Genomic DNA, 20,998 nt, shown 5'->3' with positions numbered 1-20,998 from the left:
CAACATGATCCACCTCTGGAAGTATTTGTATGCCTCAAAAGTCTCCTCCCATTCTACTCTCCACATCTCAGTCTTGCAGCATATCTTTCTAGTCTGTTTTCTTTCATGTGTTTTTCTAATTTCCTTTTGCGAGCATGTGAAATATTTGCCTCAATCAGTTCCTAGTAACAAGTTCCACATTTTGTTTTATTCAGGCTAGGCTAGCAATTATTGCCCATCCCTAATTGCACAGAGGCAGTTAAGGGTTAACCACATTTCTGGAGGTCTGATGTCATATGTAGGCCAGATCAGTTAAGGACACCAGTTTCCTTCCTGAAGGACCTTACAGGCAGTTCCTGTGTTGTAAAGGGGTTCTGTTCCTGAGTCTGTTCTAAAGTTGATTTGTTTACAAGTCAGAACACAATGTAGAACAATATAAAGCAGCCGGTTATAAGTACAGGAAATATTCAGATGTCAAATATTTAAAATTACACCCCTGTATGGTATTGTGTTCGCAAGTAAGAAGCTTGTATATTGGGGACACTTCAGTAGTGAACTCGATGAGTTTTTCTGACACGAAAATAGAAATTGCTGGAAAAACTCAGCAGATCTGACAGCATCTGTGAAAAGAAATTAGAGTTAATGTTTTAGGTCCAGTGATCCTCCATCAGGACATTCTGTTTTTGTTTCTGATTTCCAGCATCTGCAGTTCTTTTGGTTTTTTCCTGACACTTGGCAATTAATTCATCATCAACTCTTAATTACAGATTTGTAATGAATTCAGACTTCACCATCTGCCATGGCAGGATTTGAATTCCTATCCTCAGGACATTACATGGATCTCTGGACTAATAGTTGAGTGGCAATATCACTAGGCCATTACCTCCCACTAATTCTAATCACTGAGGAATGAAATGTCTGAGATTCAACTCAGATATGATATTAGGGGCCATAACTACAAGATAATTACTAAGTGGAAATATTCACTCTGGCTACCTTGTTCCACCCATTCTTAATTTTAAAAATTTCTATCAGGCATTCTCTAAGACTTCTCTTTTCTAAAATTTGAAAGCTGAGCCATTTTAATTATGTCCAATAGCTATAATCTGCCAGTTCTCAATCCACTTTCTCAAGTGCTTTATGTCCTCTTTCCAAAATGAAGAGCAGACCTATGCATTTCTCCCCATTTGTGGCTTGACCAGTGTCCTATACACTGTACAACAACTTTACATTCTCTGGGGCCGTGCAGGGGGGGTTAGTTTAGCTCAATTGGCTGGACAGCTGGAGTGATAGCAACAGCATGGATTCAATTACCGCACTGGCTGATGTTACCATGAAAAAAATCACCTTCTCAACCTGTCTGCTCACCTGAAGCATGGTAATCCTCAGGTTAAATCACCACCAGTCACCTCTCTCTAATGAGAAGGCAGCTCTATGGTCTGGTAAGTCTATGACAACATTTTACTTTTGAATTCTATCATCCTAGAAATTCATTTGCAGTGAATTGTTAGCATTTATAATTGCATTGCTAAATTGCAATGCTGTTTTTACATTATTTGTTCAGCTTTTACCCTAGAACTGTCTATTCTTCAACATCATTGAAGGTGCAGAAGGCCAAAGTATGTTAAGCCGAAGTGCTTTCCTTATGAATGCAGGTTTGGCTGTTCCTCTATGATAATCTATTATTTTCATACTTACAAGTAGGTGGCTTTTGAAATGACACAGAAATATAGTTTTGAGAAAACAAAGAAGTGGAAAGAGACATTAGCAAAGGGAGAATACACACAAATACCGTTTGACCGTCTCTAGTATCCCATGTGACAGATGCACCCTCTCGCCTTTAGCCTTGCCCATCATTGTGTCTGACTACCCAGTTTTAAGGTGACTGTATGGATAGATTTTCAACTGATCTTTTCTCTTTACAGATGCAACAGCTTTATTTCACTGGATCACTCTCCATGAGGTAAAACAAATGATTGGTCCGGCCAAGCTATAGATGAAGTTACAATGGCTCTGCTGGCTGAGAGCAGATTGGATGGACAGCACAAGATCTGCACTTGCACCACTGGGGGTGTGGAGACTCACACCAACAAAGGAATCTTTTACCAAAAAGTCAAACTGCTTCAACCAGATGAAGATGTCTGCTATGTCCCCCAACTCAATGACAGACTTCGGTATGCGATCATTAATGTTGGAGGCATTAAGTATAAGATGCCATGGATTATACTTGACCAGATCCCATTAACACGTCTAGGCAAACTTAAAGAATGTAGTGGTTATGATGAAATCATGGACATCTGTGATGACTATGATGTAGCCCACAATGAATTTTTCTTTGACCGCAATCCTTGTGCCTTCAGAACTATCATGACTTTCCTGACAGCTGGAAAACTAAGACTCCTCAGAGAAATGTGTGCTCTCTCCTTTCAGGAAGAGTTGGTTTACTGGGGCATTGAGGATGAAAACCTGGAATGGTGTTGTCGCCATAAACTGTATCAGAAAGTCGAGGATCTAGAGGAACTGAAGAGGGATTATGAAGTGTTACTTACTGAAGAATCACAGGGTGCCTTTGATGACACGACTCGCTTGGGTCACTGCATGAAGAACCTCAGGGACATGGTGGAAAATCCCGATTCAGGGATACCAGGAAAGCTCTTTGCTTGCCTTTCTGTTATATTTGTGACAATCACTACAATAAGTCTCTGTATCAGTACCATGCCTGATCTGAGAGAAGAGGAGGAGCGGGTGAGTTAACATTCAGCTTTATCTATGCTGTAAGGTGACAATTTTAACTTGCTTAACTGGCTTTCTAAACATTTTATCTAGTGCTTAATCTCCTGCCTTTTCCCCGTACCTTGGCGCACTGTTTCTTTCAAATAACCATCCAATGCACTCTTGAATGCCTCAGTTGAACTTGCTTCCACCAATCTTCAGGTCAGTGCATTCCATACCTTAACTCACATTGTGAAAAGGTGGTTCTCTCTTACCTGCCATTCCCACAATTCCCTTTCCTGCCTCTGCACTTGTATTTTTTTCAGGTCTGATGGCAGCTTATTAAGCTAAAACATTAACTGTGTTCCTCTCACCACAGATGCTGTCAGATCTACTGAATTTCTCCAGAATTTCTACTATTATTTTAGATTTTCAGCAATTGCAATTTTTTGCTTCACTTTCAATGCTTTTGTCCTTCTGTGTGGAACACAAACATTAGAAATAGATCATTTCATTCAATCCACGCCTTGCATGATTTAATCTGAGAGATCTTTTTAAAGTAACAGACTTGATTGACAGCTGTATCTTTATTGAAGACTTGTATCTGGTCTGGAAATTAGGAGTAGGTCCATGAAGCTTTGTTGAATTGGAATAATAGCCGAAAGATGCATGTTGGAAATTTCTATTTAACTGTGCCTTAACACACTAATCAGTCTGAAGCAACAAGGGGTCTGGAACTAATCAGAAAGGTCCTATAGCCAATTAGCAACATCTTTATGCAGTCAATTTAATGTTAAGGATTAGTGCAGAAGTATTTTGACATTTGAGAATGGTAGTAATTTTAATTACTGTAAATGCTCAGATGTGATAAGCATTTTGCAGCTATCTGTTTAATATTCAATTGATTTGCCTGTGGATTTATATTCTGAGCTCTACTTTGGTGGAACCTTTATTCCTCTACCTAAGACAAGCAGATCACAATGCAATGCTGTAATGGATTCCAGCAAATCAATGTACAATGATAATAACAACTTGCATCTATGTAGCATCATTAACATAATAAAATGTTCCAAAGAGATTAACAGAACCAATTACAAAGAAAATAATTGATAATGAGATACAAAAAGAAAACATTTGGACACATTAGGAAAAGGATTGAAATATCACTGAAGTTTACAAAAAAAATTCCAAACCTTTAGGCTTTGTTGGTTGTAAGTACAGCCACCAAGAGCAGAATTTTTGGACGTGCCAGAATTTGAAGAATGGGGAGATCTAGCCTTGCTGGTTAAGGAGAGATTAGGGTATGGAGTGATCTGAAAATTATGATGAGGGTTCTAGTCTCCCAGTCTTCCTACACATATCTGGACAGTGGCCAAGTAGGGTAAACATTTGTTCAGATGTGTGTGATATACCTTTAAGGGATATGTTCATGATATCATCACCATATCATGATAGGTGACCTAATGGTATAAAGCTCTCAGTCTCCATTTCACTAAGCTCAGTTCTCTCGTAATGTGACACACTGAGGAAAGAGTGATACAGTACATCTGAATTGCTTAGCTTAAGCCCAGATGTAGAAAACCTGTAGATATATGTAAATACCAGGAGCTAGACTAAAAGTTCAAATTCTATACTATGTGATCCATATTTACATTATAGGAGTTGATGTAGGTATCACAGCGTTTTGGTGGCAGATCATCAATGCATCTCACAACATCACATCGAGGCACATCTATGGAATGGATATCCAAAACCCAATAAAAATATCCAACCTAAAAACCCTAAAAGAATCTTAGATAAATTCAGAAAACACATGTCTTTCTTAGTTTTTGTTCTCCAACTTTGGTCATTTCACACTATTATTAGAGATTCCATTTTGTTAGCTATGGACTCACCTCTTTATTGTGTGACTTGAGGAAGCTTAAGCTGATTTGAAAACAAAGGATTGAATAGGAAATCTGACTCAATGTTATACCTGAATAATTCTGCACAACCTTCTTACTAAACTTGTTTCAGAAAAGTTTGAGTATCTTCAGAAAATATACTCACTAGTGTCAGTTTCTTTCTGAGATTAGTTCAGTTGATTTAAATTGACTGCAGCTGTGGAATCAATTCAATATATTTAAATCTTAGAAAAACCAAGTGTATTCTGATTTAATTAATTTCCCTGTGAGTATTACATAATCTGTAAAAACAACTAAGCAAAATTCCAGGGGTACCAATGCTCCATGTGTATAGAAAATCTATTATGCTAATGTACTGTTTAAATCCCCAAAGTTCAATAGAATATTTTTCTCTGTGATATATGTAGAACGAAACACATTTCCATAATATGTTTATCTCTACTCATCTTTGGTAAGTTAATCTCCATAAATGCCTTTGGGCAGGTCTTCCCTGCATTCAAATTGAGGAGAACCAATTGCAGTTTTGTTGCTACTTTGGGCAATAGTAACAGGGAAAAAAAAAATTATTTTGTGGGAGGCCAAATACAGGCAAATAATTGCTTTGATACTGAACTGGTGACACTGCAATAACAACTTTAAAAATAATTCATGCTGAAGGAACACCAGCACATATGCAAGTTGTGACAGTATGTGACTTGGAGGTGCTGGGTTCTCAAATGCTTACTACCCTCTGTTTTTATTGCTGGTAGAGATCACAACAGGTGTGGGAGCTGCTGTCAAAGGAACCTTGGTGAGATGGTGCAGTGCATCTTGTGGAAGTTACATACTGCAGCCACAAATCACCAATGTTGGAATGAGTGAATGCTTGTGGATATGATGCCAATCAAGAGGGCTGTTTTTCTCTAGATAGTGTCAAAGAATTCATGATTTTTTGGTGCTGTCCTCATCCAGGCAAGCAAAGAATATCCCATCACACTCTAGATTTTTATCTGTAAAGGTTTAGGGAATCCAGAGATGAATTACCTGCTCTCAAACCTGCTATAGATACAGTAGTCTTGTGGCTAATTCAGTTAAGTCTCTGATCAATGGTAAATGCCAGGACATTAGTAGCAGAATCAGCACTGGTAATTGGTGTTGAAAATCATGTGGAGGTCAACAGTCTTCCTCTTGTTGGAGTTGGTTGTCTTGAATATTTTATTTCATTTTAAACTCCAAGCCTAAATTTTGTCCAAATCTAGTTGCACATGAACACGGACTGAATCAGCATGTGAAGAGTTGTGAGTGGAATTAAACACATAACTATCATCAATGAACATTCCATTTCTGATCTTATCAAGAAGGAAAGCTCAATGATGAAGAAGCTGAAGATGGCTGAAACTAGGATTCTGCCCTGAGGAAGTTGTGCAGCAATATCCTAGGTTCTGCCCTCCGACAGCCATTACCCTTTGTGCTAGGTATAACTCCAATCATTAATTAGATTGTCATCTCAGTTTCAGGCATGCAGGTTACTTTTCCTGGCATGCTGTCTAGCACTCTCGATTCAGACAGAGTTGGTCCCAGGCTTGATGGTAATTGCAGAGTGAGGAATATGCCAACCACATGACTCCAATCAGTGTAGAGTTCTCTCCTTGATTACCAATTACTTCAATTTTGTAGAGCTCATTGATGTCAAGGACAACCACTTTTATCTCACCGCTGGTGTTTAACTCTTTCGTCCAAGTTTAGAGCAAGACTGGAATGAGATATGATTGGGGTGTTTCTGATGGAACCCAACTGAGATTTAATGAGAAGATGTTTGTTGAGTAAATTCTGTTCGAAAGCACTGATGGCAACATCTCTATTATCCAGAGTTGCTTAATGGGGTGATAATTAGCTGGTTTTGTGAAGACAGGACATACTTGGGACTTCTCCACTTTGTTGAATAGATGCCAATGTTTTAGCTGTATTAACATAGTTAGACTAGAAATACAGTTCATTGTAGAACAATGTTTCCAGTACCACAGCTGGATTGTTATCAAGGTCAAGATTGAATTGACTGAGGACCACCTTCTATGAAAGTGAGGCATTCTAATGAGGCCAAGATGAATCAATCATTTGGCTTTTCTGACTGAAAATCTTTGCAAATACTTCATTGTGATTTGGAAATGAAAAGTACTTGATTTACCTTACCTTGCCTTTCCAGAGTAATGTATCTGAAAAGTTTGAACATGAGGTTAAGCAAGCTATTTTGCTCTGTTGCAATGCAGTGGTGACATGGGTGGTATTTTCCACTAACAGTGTGCTGCTGTCAGTCCAAGAAGACATTCTGTCTACTATACAATTGAGTAATGTCATATATGACCACAACCTGTAGCATCAAGGCTTGGCATATTCCTCACTCTGCAATTACCATCAAGCTTGGGACCAACACTGTCTGAACAGAGAGTGTTAGACAGCACACCGGGAAAAGTAACATGCATTCCTGGAACTAAGAAGACAACTTGATGAAGCTGTCATTTGGGACTACATGCATACAAAACAGTGGATTCAGCACATATTAGTCAAAGCTAAATAATCCTACAACCAATGGAGCAGATTAAAAGTTTTGCAGTCCTGCCACATCCAGTCATGAATGGTGATGGACAAGCAAAGAAACAATGTGAAAAGGCCATTTAGCCCATTGTGTCTGCACCAACTGTCTGATGAGGTCATAACTCAGTAACACTTCCATGCTTTCGTCCCGTAGGCCTGCAGAGAATTACTTTTATGATAATAATCCAAACCTTCCTTGGTATCTCAATTGAACGACTGCTTCCATCGCATGCTCCACCTGTACTTTCCAAATCTTAACCACTTCGTGCATAAAAAAGATTTTCTTCTTGTTGCTATTGCTGCTTTTGCCAGTTATTTTAAATCTGGAATGTCTTGTTCTCAATCGTTCCACCAATGGAAACCTTTCTTTTCTCCTATGTAGTCGAGAGTGTGGTGCTGGAAAAGCACAGCAGGGCAGGCGGTATCCGAGGAGCAGGAGAATCGACGTTTCGGGCATAAGCCCTTACTCTCCTTTATACTCTGTCCAAATCCCTCGTGAATTTGAATATCTCTATTAAACCTCCTATAAACCTGGTCTTCTCAAAGGAAAATATTTCCATGTTCTTCAGTGTATGTTTCTGAAGCTCCTCACCCACGAACCATTCCCATAAAATTTTCCTGCATTCTAATGAATGCCGTGTGATCCTTCCAAATCACAAGTTTAATGTAAATTTCTTACAATTGTACTCTATGCTCTTATTAAGAATGCCTGAGGTGCTAAATGTTTTATCAACTGTTCTTGCAACCTGCCCTGTCACCTTGAATAACTTATGTACATATATACCCAGGTGCCTCTACTATCACAGCCCCTTTAGAATTGTGTCCTTTATTTTAAACTGCCTCTGTGTTCTTCCAACAACCAATAAACCACAAATTTTATACCTTTTAACATTCAATTTCCTCTATCATCTATCTGTCCACTCCATCAGCTGATGCCCTTTTGAAGTTCATCACCATCCTCATCACAGTTCAAATGGTCTTGAAGTTTGTATCATCCACAAATTTTGAAACTGCCTTGCATACTAAGGTCTAGGTTGTTCATATATTTTAGGAAAAGCAAGAAACCCAACCAGTGTTCCCTTTTTCTTCTTTTGCGCAGACCTCAAGGTGCATGTGCAGCAGTAACAACTTCCACATCTGAAATTCTATACTGCAAATGGTATTGGCATGGCAACATTGTGGACCCTCGCAGCAATGTGTCTATGTGCATTCACACAACATAGAGGAATGTTGGATTCAAAACCAACCCTGGGAACTCCATTACAAACCTTTCTCCAATCCTAAAGAAAATCTATTAACTCTTACACCATTTCCTATCACTCACGCTATTTTGTATCTGTGCTGCCACTGTCCATTTTTATTCCACAACTTTAACTTTGTTCACAAGTCGCATGTATGGACTTCATCAAATGCCTGGCTTGTCCCTCTTGTTGGTTCTCCCTCAACTTGTTACAGGCTTAGTCTGGAGATTCTATTCTTTAGGAATCAATCGGTTTGGTCAGTTATGATGTTACTAAGCCACTGTTGATGGTGGACCTTGAAGGAGTTTACATTAGAGTACATGCTGTGCCCTTGCTACGCTCAGTGCCCATTGTGAATGGTGTTCAACATGGAGGAGCACTGATTCATCAGTCTAGGGAGAATAGTAGACAATAATCAGTAGATAGTTCTCCCGTCCATATTTGACCGCATGTTGTAACACCTCCTGGGACCCAGATGTTGAGGACTCCCAGAGCTATATCTTCTGACTTATACCACTATAGTGCTACATCTGGTGAGAGAGTCCTGTCCATGTGTTTGCATACAGCCAAGGAGGGTGATAGGTTTCTGGAACATTGGCGGTAGGGAATAGCTTTATAAGTATGTCTATCAGGCATGTGCTCAACTAATCTACATTCCTCCATCTTTGGCGCCACCCCAGATGTTAATGAGGAGGACATTGCAGATTACATCAGGCTGATTTGTGTCATTGTCATGCCTGAATCAGTGCCAGTCTGTGGTGGATGGTTAATCTAATTTTATTGTTACTATAGTTTTGACTCAAGTTTATACACTGCTTTGAGGTACTGAAATTATCCACAGCGCTTCACAGGAATTTATCAAATAAGCTTTGACATTGAACCACATAAAGTCAGGTGGCCAAAAGCTTGATCAAGAGAGGTCCGATTTGAGAAGCAACTTTAAAGAGCTGAGAGAAGTGGATAGTTGAAAATGTTTAGTGAGTGAGTTCCAGAGCTTTGGAGTCAAGCAGCGGAAAGTACAGATGTCAACGCAAAAGCAAAGATAATCAGGAACAACAAGAGGCCAAAACTGGAGATGTACAGAGAGCTCTGAGGGATTCAGGGCTTAAGAAGACTGTAGAAATTCAATAGGATAAGGCCATGGAGGGATTTAAAAATCAGCATGAGAATCTTTGTCAATAAATACGGCTGGCACAGTTTTGGATGAGCTGAGGTCTGGAGAGTGAGGCTGATAAGGGAGCTTAAGTCAAATGCACAAGTAACAAAGGATGGAGGAAGGTCTCAGGAGTAGACAAACCAAGGCAATGATTGGTTACAGACAATATTGGATTGTGCTAAAAGGTCGGTGAAGGTGGTAAAGCAAGCTTGCCAAGGAGAATACCTTCTGTCTGTAGCCATTTAACAGCCAATTTTCTGGCCTCTCAGGAGCAGCAAGTCTCCAGAACTTTGAAGCAGAGGTATGTCTTATTATGTTAGGATTTGTGTAACTTTGATGACTGTCTAGCTTGGTGGCAAGTAAGGGGCCATTGGCGATCAACCACATTTGGGGTATAGGACAACTAGGAGGATATAAAAATAAGTGGAAATGGAAGTGTGTGTGTGTGTGTCTGTGTGTGTCTGTGTGTATAGCAGATCTTCCTGATTATGAAGCATTCATCCTTTTAATGATGAATTTTCAGTTATGATATGCGAATATTTTACATAAGACTAAACAAATCTGTGTTGTGAAATGCAGAGTTTGGAGATGATATTAATTTTTATTCATTACTTGACACTTATAGATTTTAGAATTGTCATCATTACTGACCATATATGAAGATTTGCAGTGTGATGCCTATTAAGGATTAACCTGTTTGGTAGTGAAATTCAGAGAGTTAATCTACAATAAAAAGCTTGATTTCTCTTTATCTGAAATTATTACCTCCTGACAGATCCTTGAGATTTAAATCACTGACTGTTCTCATTACCGGCAGAAGGTGGTTTAAGCCTGCTGATGCCATAGCTTCCCCTCACAAAAAATGCATTTTGATTAGAATGACCCCCTGTAAAGCTGAGATAAATAAGCTGGCTAATTATTTGAACCTCTTTCACAGCTACATGGTAGAAAATCATTCCTAGTCAATCAGCTCTAACAAGCATGCCTCTGTTTTAGAATACTGATTATTTGAATGTTATTTTTAAACCCGTCAGAATAGTAAATGAAAGCAAATATCACAGCACAGCCTCTTGCTTTGTAAGTTTTAGAGATAGGATTTCTTTTTAAATCAATGAATTGTGATCTGGAATGCATTGCTTGAAAGAGAAACACAAGGCAATGCAACGGACCGTAATCTGTTAGTCCAATTGTGGTGTTGCCCAGCAATCAGAGAATGAGCAAGGAACCCCCATCACTTCCAGAAGATAGACACACTGGTATGAAATCTAGCAGCCCCCAAAATGAAGGACCTTGGAAAAGACCCAGCTGCTGTGATCTGCCAGCACCTCTGAGGCTGACGCCTCTTCAGTGTTTGTTGTGACCACCAAGAATGGTGTCAGTTCATGGTAATGCAGGAGATCAAGGAGTGAAGGCCAGTGAGTGGGTATCACCAGAGAGAGGGATGCGCTTTGGGGGAACTGAAGCAAAGACAGTGTGCAGCTTTCACTGTCCTGCCCCTTCCTGATGCCAGTTCCCTCGAGTGCCTCATAATGAGGATCCATTAGCAGGTCAAGCAGCATCCGAGCAGCAGGAAAATCAACATTTTGGGGAAAAGCCCTTCATCAGGAATACAGGGCTTTTGCCCAAAATGTTGATTTTCCTGCTCCAGGGATGCTGCCTGACCTGCTGTGCTTTTCCAGCACCACTCTAATCTTGACTCCAATCTCCAGCATCTGCAGTACCCACGTCTGCCATGAGGAGTGATTAGTCCTGGGTGTATTTCCGTGCTGTACATGTCTATGACTCTATAACAAGAGAGAAAGTCTGCAAATATTGTCCCTAATGTTCTTGCACTTTCCTCTTTGGTTGAGCATTGTAGCCTCTCATATTCAATTTCAAGCTGTCTAGCATAATCACTTATGCTGTCTTTGTCAACAAAATTAACATTGTTGAGCCCTCCACACCATGGACAGTTTTGCATTTACCATTGACCAGAAACTTAACTGGGCCAGTGGTTGAAAGGTCAGAGGCTGGGCTGTTTTTGGAGAGTGATTTACCTCCTAACTCCCCAGTCCACCATCTACAAGTTACAAGTCCAGAATGTCATGGATAAATGCCCAGAAACTGCTGGTAACTATAAGCGATAAAGTGCTTCCAGCTGATCAGTTAAAAAAGAAACCAGTATATAATAAAGGAAAATTAGAATTACACACCAGTTAAAAACTGGATCTCTGAATAAATTCCTTCAAAAGCTCATGTAAATGAAAGAACTGCAACAGATCTCAATGCTCAGATACTCAAATTAATGAAAGAAATCATGAACCCTGTTGTCAGCATGAATACCATTTTTTTAGCAGCTGCTTTCAGTTCTGACTAAGCATCAAAGGACTGGAATCTCAGTTTTGCTCTCCACAGATGTTGCCAGACCTGCTGAATTTCTTCAGCACTTCCTGTCTTTATATCCATCTGCAATCTCATATCGTCTTCACAGCATACTTTCCTTCTTATTTTTGTGTCAGTTGCAAGTATTAACTACCATGCCTTCAATCTCCTCAGCTAAGTCATTGTTATGAATTGTGAAATGCAAATGCCCAGCACAGACACTTGCAGGACTCCACTGGTCATATCCTGCCAACCAAGTGACTCATTTATACAATTTTCTGCTCGCCATTCAGTCTTCCCTGCATGCTAAAATGTTGTTCCCTGCAGTATGACCTCCCACAATGCAGCACTTTACAGTCATAGAGTCCCACCTGCCAGCACCCAGCCCATATCCCTCCAAACCCTTCCTATTCATATACCCATCCAGATCCCTTTTAAATGTTGCAATCGTACTAGCCTCCACCACTTCCTCTGGCAGTTCATTCCATACACGTACCACCCTCGGTGTGAAAAAGTTGCCCCTTAGGTGTCTCTTATATCTTTCCCCTCTCACCTTAAAGCTATACCTTCTAGTTCTGGACTCCCCCACCCCAGAGAAGAGACTTTGTCTATTTATCCTATCAATGCCCCTCATGATTTTATTAACCTTTAAAAGGTCACCCCAACCTATTCAATCTCTCCCTAATGCGCAAATCCTCCAACTCTGGCAAATTCCTTGTAAACCTTTTCTGAACCCTTTCAGGTTTCCAGTAGGAAGGAGACCAGATTTGAATGCAAAATTCCAAAAGTGGCCTGACTAATGTCTTGTACAGCCGCAACATGACCTCCCAACTCTTGTACTCAATAAAGGAAAGCATACCAAACGCCTTCTTCACTATCCTATCTACCTACGACTCCAATTTCAAGGAGCTATGAACCTGTACTCCAAGGTTTCTTTGTTCAGCAACACTCCCCAGGACCTTACCATTAAGATCCTATCAGATTGAATGGATTAGTTGGAAAGACAGTTAGAGGCAATGAGGAATTTACAAAAGCAAGGGGATATGATGGATGGCAGTCACAAGAAGGGAAAAAATTTGCAAATACAGTCACATAGATGGGTTAACTCTAGGAAAGGTAAGAGAGGTAGGCAGCTAGTGCAGCAGTCTTCTATGGCTATGCACGTTTCAAACAAGCATGCTGTTTTGGAAAATGTGGGGGTTGATGGATTCTCAGGGAAATGTATCACAAACACTCAAGTTTCTGGTATCGAAACTGGCTCTGATGCAATGAGGGGTGTGTTGGGTTCCAAGAGAGCAATTGTGTTAGCGGACTTTCTAGTCCAAGGCACAGATAGACATTTCTGTGTCCAGCAGCAAAAAATCTGAATGGTGTGTTTCCTCTCTGGTACCAGGATCAAGGATGTCTCGGAGAGGGTGCAGAATGTTCTTAAGGGGGTCAGGGACCAGCAGGAGGTCATTGTACACATTGGAACCAATGACATAGGAAGGGAAAAGGATGAGATTCTGAAGGGAGAATATAGAGATTTAGGCAGGAACTTAAAAAGGAGATCCTCGAGAGTAGTAATATCTGGATTACTCCTGGTGCTGTGAGTTAGTGAGGGTAGGAATAGGAGGATAGAGCAGATGAATGTATGGCTGAGGAGCTGGTGTATGGGAGAAGGATTCACATTTTTGGATCATTGGAGTCTCTTCCAGGATAGAAGTGACCTGCAAGACGGACGGACTGCACCTGAATTGGAAGGGGACTAATATAATGGCAGGGAGATTTGCTAGAGCTGCTCAGGAGGATTTAACCTATTAAGTTGGGGGGGGGGGGGGGAGCCAGGGTGATAATGAGAAGAGAGATCAATCTGAGACTGGTTACAGTTGAGAAAAGAAGCGAGTCAAACAGTCAGGGCTGGCAGTGACAAAGCGGAGCACTTTGTTAAAGGCTTTTTAGAAAAGCAAGTACAGTAGATCTACTGGCTGCCCTTTATCCACAGTGCATCTTACTCCTTCAAAGAACTCCCATGAATTGGTTAAACAAGATTTTCGTTTCACAAGCCACACTGACTTGTCCCAATTTTGTTTTGAAATAGAAGGTATATATCCAGAAATGCTCTTACAAACAACTAAGTTTTGTTTCTCCTGTCACCAAATCACCTCTTGTATTTTTTATTCATCTGTCAACCGCCTCCAATAAATCATCTGTGTCCTTGAACTGATTAATTTTCAACCAAATCCTGTTAATGGCACTGACTGAGTTTATTAAGTGATCAGTTACTACTGCCTTAATAATCAATTCTAGTAACTTCCCATGACACACACTAGACAATGGGTTATAGTTTCCTTCCCTTCTTGAACAGAAGGGTTAGACGTGTAACCTTCAGTCTGATGGAAACTGTCCAGAATCTAGTGAATTCTGGAAAATTAATTAATTTCAGGGAAACTGAAATTACGACCTCCAACAATGGAGAGAAGGGAATCAGGGATTCAAAAAACATTTTGTCAGTTAATTTGGACCTAAATTTAGTGCACAATAACTAGTTTCTAGTTGCCCTTAACAGTGACAGGACAACATTTCATTAACATTTTTGATGGTTGACATTCACTGCTATAGATAGTGGCTGAAGCTATAAAATTAATGATTCCAGGTACTAAATATATTCTTCCTATAAATTTGAAATTTTGTTACCTTTTTCAAAGCATCAACTTTTTCATTTCATTGTGAATCTGCAGACTATGCTGATTTGATTTCATTTATTATTGTCACAAGAACCTAGGTACAGTGAAAAGCTCTATTTTGTATGCAGTACAGGCAGATCACACCATACAAAGTGTATTAGGATAAAAGAACAGAGCGAAGAATATAATGTTACAGCTGCAGAGAAGGTGCACAAGGAGCGAGATTAACATCAAGTTTAAAATTTGAGAGGTCCGTTCAGAAATCTAATAGCAGCAGGGAAGAAGCTGTTCTTGAATATTTTGGTATGTGGATTTAAACTTCTGTATCTTCCGCCCAATGGAAGAGGTTGGAAGCAATTATAACTGGGGCAGGAGGGGTCTTTGATTATGTTGGCTGCCTTCCTGAGGCATCAGGAAGTATAGATGGAGCCAACAGAAACTGTTTAAGTAACATACAAAGATATTTAAATAATTGTTCAATCAGCTTTGCTTTCTTAAGTGCTATTTTGGTTATGACATTATTTATAACTATTAATTATATTCATACTAATATTTACCTTTCTTTTCCATACTTTCTAAATGTCTGTAAACTTGTAATTCTCTTGTTGACTCAGCACATGACTCAGCACAATCTTAATATAAAAATCCATCTGTATGAGAAAACATGGCAGCCAAGTTTGTTGATGGACAGGAAGAAAAGGGTTGAGGGCTTATTCTTGGGTGTACTTCTGATCTTGGTGCTTCCTGGTTGTACTCATCTTAATCTCAGTAATTTCTGAAGGCACAAAACTCGGGAATTGCAAACTACAAGGAGTACAGCATAAAAGGCTTCAGGAATACACAAGCAAATTAAGCAATGAGCTACAGGTGGCAAACACACTTTAATATGGAAAATGAGTGCACAGTACATCTTAGACTAGAAACTAAGGAATTGGAGTGTGCGCTCAAAGAAAAGATGCTGAAGTCTGTTGTTAAACAGAAGAGCTGGAGTTGCAGATGGCAATTCCTGAAAATGAAACTGCAGGCAGGTAAACTCATGAGAAAGATTAACAGCATCTTGGCTTTTATAATAAGTACAAAAAAAAGATTAACCATTAGCTCCCCTTTCCTAATATCCCATTTTGTGATGCACCATCAAACTTTGATGGTTGCACCTGTAAAATACGATGGGACCTTCTATTACATTAAAAAGGTGCTATATAAATGCAATTTGTTATTTGGAGTACAAAAGTAAAGTAAGGAAACATGAATAAATTTACATGGGGCCCAGGTTCAGTCACTGTTGATCCTCACAGTTTCCTACGAACATAATAATAGAAACATCAATGACACCAGTGAAAAGGGGAGAGATTTTGAAATACTGGATGATTTTCACTGATAGAGTGAGAGCAGGATGAATGAAAGCTTTTAGAACTACGTAGGGTCTTGATTGGCTAATTGTGAAAGTGGTTTCTCAGGTGAGAAAGGCATCAACTTAAACTGCCATTTAAACTTGAAGTAGAGGAAAGATTTTTAGGGAAATTAAGTAAACATTTGATTAAACTAATGAATGCGCCAATATCAAAATAGATCAATGCAGTGCTGAAGATTTTGATTATTCTCATTGACAACCTACATAAAGTCAATGCCATTCTTCTATACTGAGAAACGATGTGACTCCTAACCTGAGGTACTCTTCTCGGTTGGAGAGTTAGCTATCTGGAAATGAACTGAGCCAGAAATGTCTGCAGTTCTGTGGTGTGCTGGCTTAACTGAGACACCAACTGATGTAACATTATAAAGTAACCTTGGTATTAAGGAAAGAGAATAGAAGAAAATCATTTCAGGTTCCTGCTTCAGATTACTCCACAATAACCTTTGCTGCAAACAGAGTGATTGGCAATTCTGTCTGGGCTGCTTCCACTCCACTGTGTAACTTTATAGGTGGGCAGCAAAAACAAAATTTATTTTCATTGCGCATTTTGTGAAGGACAGACAGTGAAACAGGCAGGGATGGGTCTAACCATTGTCAGGCTCAGGGAGTGATGTTTTCCTCTAACTGCTTAAACTCTCTGTGTCTCAACTCCTCATTGAACATTCACGTTTTGGGGTGAGGGTAATCAGTGGATATCAAAGATACCCCAACGTCAACACAATCAGGAAAGGAGATGAGAAAAATGGATTGTAGAACTCCTAGAAACAAGGATTCCAATAAATTTGTTTGAGATGATATTGCTTTTCGTTAATTATTGTTGGTTTGGATTATTTAATACTTAGTTCCCACTGTAAATATCAGACTAATGGATATAATTACCAGATACATGCTTGTGACCTGACCTTTTAAAGCATGGAATCATCTTAGCTGTTTTCAAGTCCTCTAGGAAGATGCACTTTCACCCTAATTTCTCTCAGTTCTCCCAGATGCATTTCATATTGACTTATTGATTTATGAACCTTTGAGTACTCCAATATCAGAACCATCAGGTCACAGCTAAGTATTCTTTTCATAACCTGTGTTGCCTGATCTACTACTATAATACTCGCAAGGGGAGCATCCTGTATAATCAACGTCATTGTACAAAAATCACAACTTCTGTCAATAGCAATACTTCATCAGCTCTGAAACCATTTTAGTGCAGTTTACTTTTCCAAATAGTATAATAAATGGCTGCATCTCTATACGAGAAGCAATCTGAGAGTGCAGTTCCCAGTTTAACTACCAATAAGGAAGAGAATTGTTCAAGAAAGAAAAGTCTTGTAATGAGTCCCTAGTCTCTGTATTGTTCAATTACTTGATCCACTCTACATTCAAGTGACCAAAACTTTCTGAAAGTGTTTCCATGATTGGTTTGTGGCTCCTTATTCAAAGAAAAAAATATACTTTCCATAGAGGAAGTTCAATGGAGGGTCACCTGATAAATAATGATTAGATTAGATTAGATTGTTTAGATTAGATTAGATTACTTACAGTGTGGAAACAGGCCCTTCGGCCCAACAAGTCCACACCGCCCCGCCGAAGCGTAACCCACCCATACCCCTACACCTACACCTACATCTACCCCTTACCTAACACTACTGGCAATTTAGCATGGCCAATTCACCTGACCTGCACATCTTTGGACTGTGGGAGGAAACCGGAGCACCCGGAGGAAACCCACGCAGACACGGGGAGAACGTGCAAACTCCACACAGTCAGTCGCCTGAGGCGGGAATTGAACCCAGGTCTCCGGCGCTGTGAGGCAGCAGTGCTAACCACTGTGCCACCGTGCCGCTTCAATTAAGTTTGTATTCACCGGTTTTGAAAAGCAAGAAATGATTGTATTGAAGCTTACAAAATTCTTACAGGTTAGATATAGATGGGATGTTCCCTCTGATTGTAGAACCAGGTGGCTTAATCTCAGCAGAAGGGGTAGGCTATTTAAAACTAAGACATGGAAGAATTTCTTAACTCAGAGGCTGGTGAGCCTTTGGAAGTCTCTATCCCAGAAGCTTAATCACTGAGCAGGTTGAAAACAAAATTTGATAGGTTTCTGGAGACATTAAGACTTAGGGAGATAGTGCAGGGAAGTGGCATTGAGGAAATGATCAGGCACGATCTAGATTTGTGCGATAGGTTTAGTGGACTGAATGGTCTACTCCTGGTCTTATGTTCCTTGGCTACCTTGCAGAGCGGATGTTTTACAGTGCAAGTCAGGCAGTGAATACTGGAAAAGCTGCTCCACCAAGAAAGGCAGTACAGTCAAACACTAATATATTTTCACTGTGCAAATATGGCCTTTTTGCAGCACTGGTTACTGGATTGCAGGTGCTAAGCTCAGTTCTGCACATGATCCCACCATCCACTTGCAGGATGATCAGCCATGATCACATTGAATGGTGAAGCAGGCTCAAAGGGCTGAATGGTCTATTCCTGTTCCTATTTTCTGTGTCACTGTACACTATCTAACCACTAACTCAGCAGAGATCAACAAACCCCAATGCTGACCGAGAATTAAACTTAGGACCTTCATTGTTCTGTATAGCTCAGTAGCATACAATGAGGCACATTCACCCAACAAGCCAATGGGGAAGCATAATAATCTGCTGATCAATCAAAAATCAAAAAGTAATAGAAAGTTTTAACACCTTCACCATGAGGTACATAATTATTTTGATTTTCTTCTTTGTTTTTCTAGGGTGAATGCTCCCAAAAGTGCTACAACATCTTTGTCCTAGAAACCGTCTGTGTGGCCTGGTTTTCATTAGAGTTCCTGCTGCGATTTATCCAAGCACAGAATAAATGCGTGTTTCTGAGGACTCCTCTGAACATCATCGACATAATGGCCCTTTTGCCTTATTACATCAGCCTGATTATAGATGCACTTTCAATCGATGGGAAGCCAAGTGGATCTGCAAACCTGGATTTGGAAAAGATCGGGCTGGTCCTTCGGGTTCTGCGTGCTCTGAGGATTTTGTATGTGATGAGGTTGGTTCGTCATTCTCTTGGGCTTCAGACTCTAGGACTCACAGTCCAACGTTGCACAAGGGAATTTGGTCTCCTTCTGCTCTTTCTCTGTGTGGCCATGGCACTCTTCTCTCCTCTGGTATTTTTGGCAGAGAGTGAACTGGGTGCCAAACATGACTTCACCAGCATCCCGAGCAGCTATTGGTGGGCAGTGATCTCGATGACAACTGTGGGTTATGGAGACATGGTCCCACGGAGTATCCCTGGGCAGGTAGTAGCTTTGAGTAGCATCCTGAGTGGCATTCTCCTCATGGCCTTCCCAGTTACCTCGATCTTTCACACTTTCTCACGCTCGTACATGGAACTGAAAGATCAGCAGCAGCGCATTTCAAACAACAAAGCCCTGCTGAAAGGGGATCCTAAATCCCAGAACAGTGACAGCTCTCAGGAAACAGACATCTCATTTCCAACAGATCTTGGAGACTCTTCACTTCAGAAAGACAGAAGAATAATCATGCAGAAGGTTGAATAACATTAATCAAGGGACCTCCAGCTCTTTTCAAATAGCAGGCTGACTACTAACTCCAAACAAAAAATGTTGCTGAAACAGATGTTTATCTGACTGAATTATTATTTGTGTTTGATGTGCTGATATGGCTGACCCAATGGCTAGATTGAAGAGAGAATAGGATTAACGATTTGTGATGCTGAATTTGACATAGGAGTAAACCCTACTGAGCAACTCACTTTTAAATGTCTGGCTTGAGGTGCTTCAAGTGGAAAATCAAATTATGCTCAAGTATTTGGCAGTTAAAAGTCCCAATAAACTGTGATTTTGCTGGCACAGTGCATGTTCTGATATTCTACTTTTGTTTAATTCTAGCTGGTGCATTCTATAATTCACTTAATTAATCAAGATGGAGGCATCCCAACATATTGCCATTTTATTTGGAGGTGGAAATTAATTTGAATTCATGATATATTAAAATACCCACATTTTCAAATTACAGATTGAAGCAGCCTTCTCTCTTCTTGTCAAATAATGGCTACAAAAGGGGAAGATTTGATGAATATGCTGTGAATGATCAAATCTGCTGCTAATGTGTTTATTTTAGGAATATGTGTTAAAATAGGCAATTCAAAGCTTGAATAACAAATTTTCCTAAAATTTCACGAAGTTTCATGGGAACCAATTGTGAGTAAGCTTTCTGCTTGCAATGAGATATTTGGAAAACTTAACTAAATGCTAGCAGCTGGACTCTGGGTGATGGAATAACTTAGCACTTTGAAATAAATTTCCAAAGAATTCACTCCCCAACACAATTGAGAGAATCATTAGCACAAGGATCAATGTACTAAATTAATGGTATTTGAAAATTTTTAATTGTTCAAATAAATATCCAGAAAATCATGAACACCACAGACAGATTGGAGATCTGGGCTAGATGATCAATCTGCATACAGCTCACAGAAGGAGGATCAGGGGTAGGGTCTCTTAAACCTACTCCACCATTCATGGCAGATCTGTGTTGTGTCTTCTGGTTGTCATTTTACTCCCATGTGGTTGGAATAATCATAATTCAGGCTTGGAGAGGTCACTCTTGTTGTCATTAATCCAACTTGACATGCTGCCTAGTTAGAAGACTGCCATTTTAAAAATGTTTTTGTAGGTTTTGTCTACTTCCTAGTGAAACTCCTGGCTCACTTCAAGGGTAAAAAGGTAGACATAGGCATTTGTACCATCTAAAATGTGCTTTTAATATTATCAACAGCAAAGAATATATCTTATTGTTCACTCCACTTGTCACTTCTGGCATTACATTTGCTAAAAAGAATCCTTTGCTCTGACGGTACTGGCATGATCCTGAGTGTTGGAATAGGGTAGTGATCCCTCTTTATGCCTTATAGAGCCATAGAGTAACACAGCATGGAAACAGTCTCATCGGTCTAATCTGTCCATGCCATCGAGGTTTCCTAAACTACAT

The 20,998-nt window shown here is 39.9% G+C and overlaps 1 protein-coding gene across 1 annotated transcript in view; it reads left to right on the top strand.

Moving 5' to 3' along the window:
• LOC140476763 (voltage-gated potassium channel regulatory subunit KCNG2-like) overlaps positions 1–20,024 on the top strand; it is a 59,998-nt gene extending 39,974 nt beyond the window's left edge. Inside the window, exons 2-3 of the mRNA XM_072569567.1 lie at positions 1,905–2,724; positions 18,745–20,024. Of these exons, the coding sequence (XP_072425668.1) occupies positions 1,987–2,724; positions 18,745–19,545 (1,539 nt within the window). The 5' untranslated portion in view covers positions 1,905–1,986 and the 3' untranslated portion in view covers positions 19,546–20,024. The remainder of the gene's footprint in view (positions 1–1,904; positions 2,725–18,744) is intronic.
• Positions 20,025–20,998: the final 974 nt, after the last annotated feature.

The sequence above is a fragment of the Chiloscyllium punctatum genome, chromosome 5 (assembly GCF_047496795.1).
Source record: "Chiloscyllium punctatum isolate Juve2018m chromosome 5, sChiPun1.3, whole genome shotgun sequence".
NCBI classification, from domain to species: Eukaryota; Metazoa; Chordata; class Chondrichthyes; order Orectolobiformes; family Hemiscylliidae; genus Chiloscyllium; species Chiloscyllium punctatum.
Note: the sequence above shows the minus strand (reverse complement) of the source record. Positions and strands in the feature narration are given on the sequence as shown.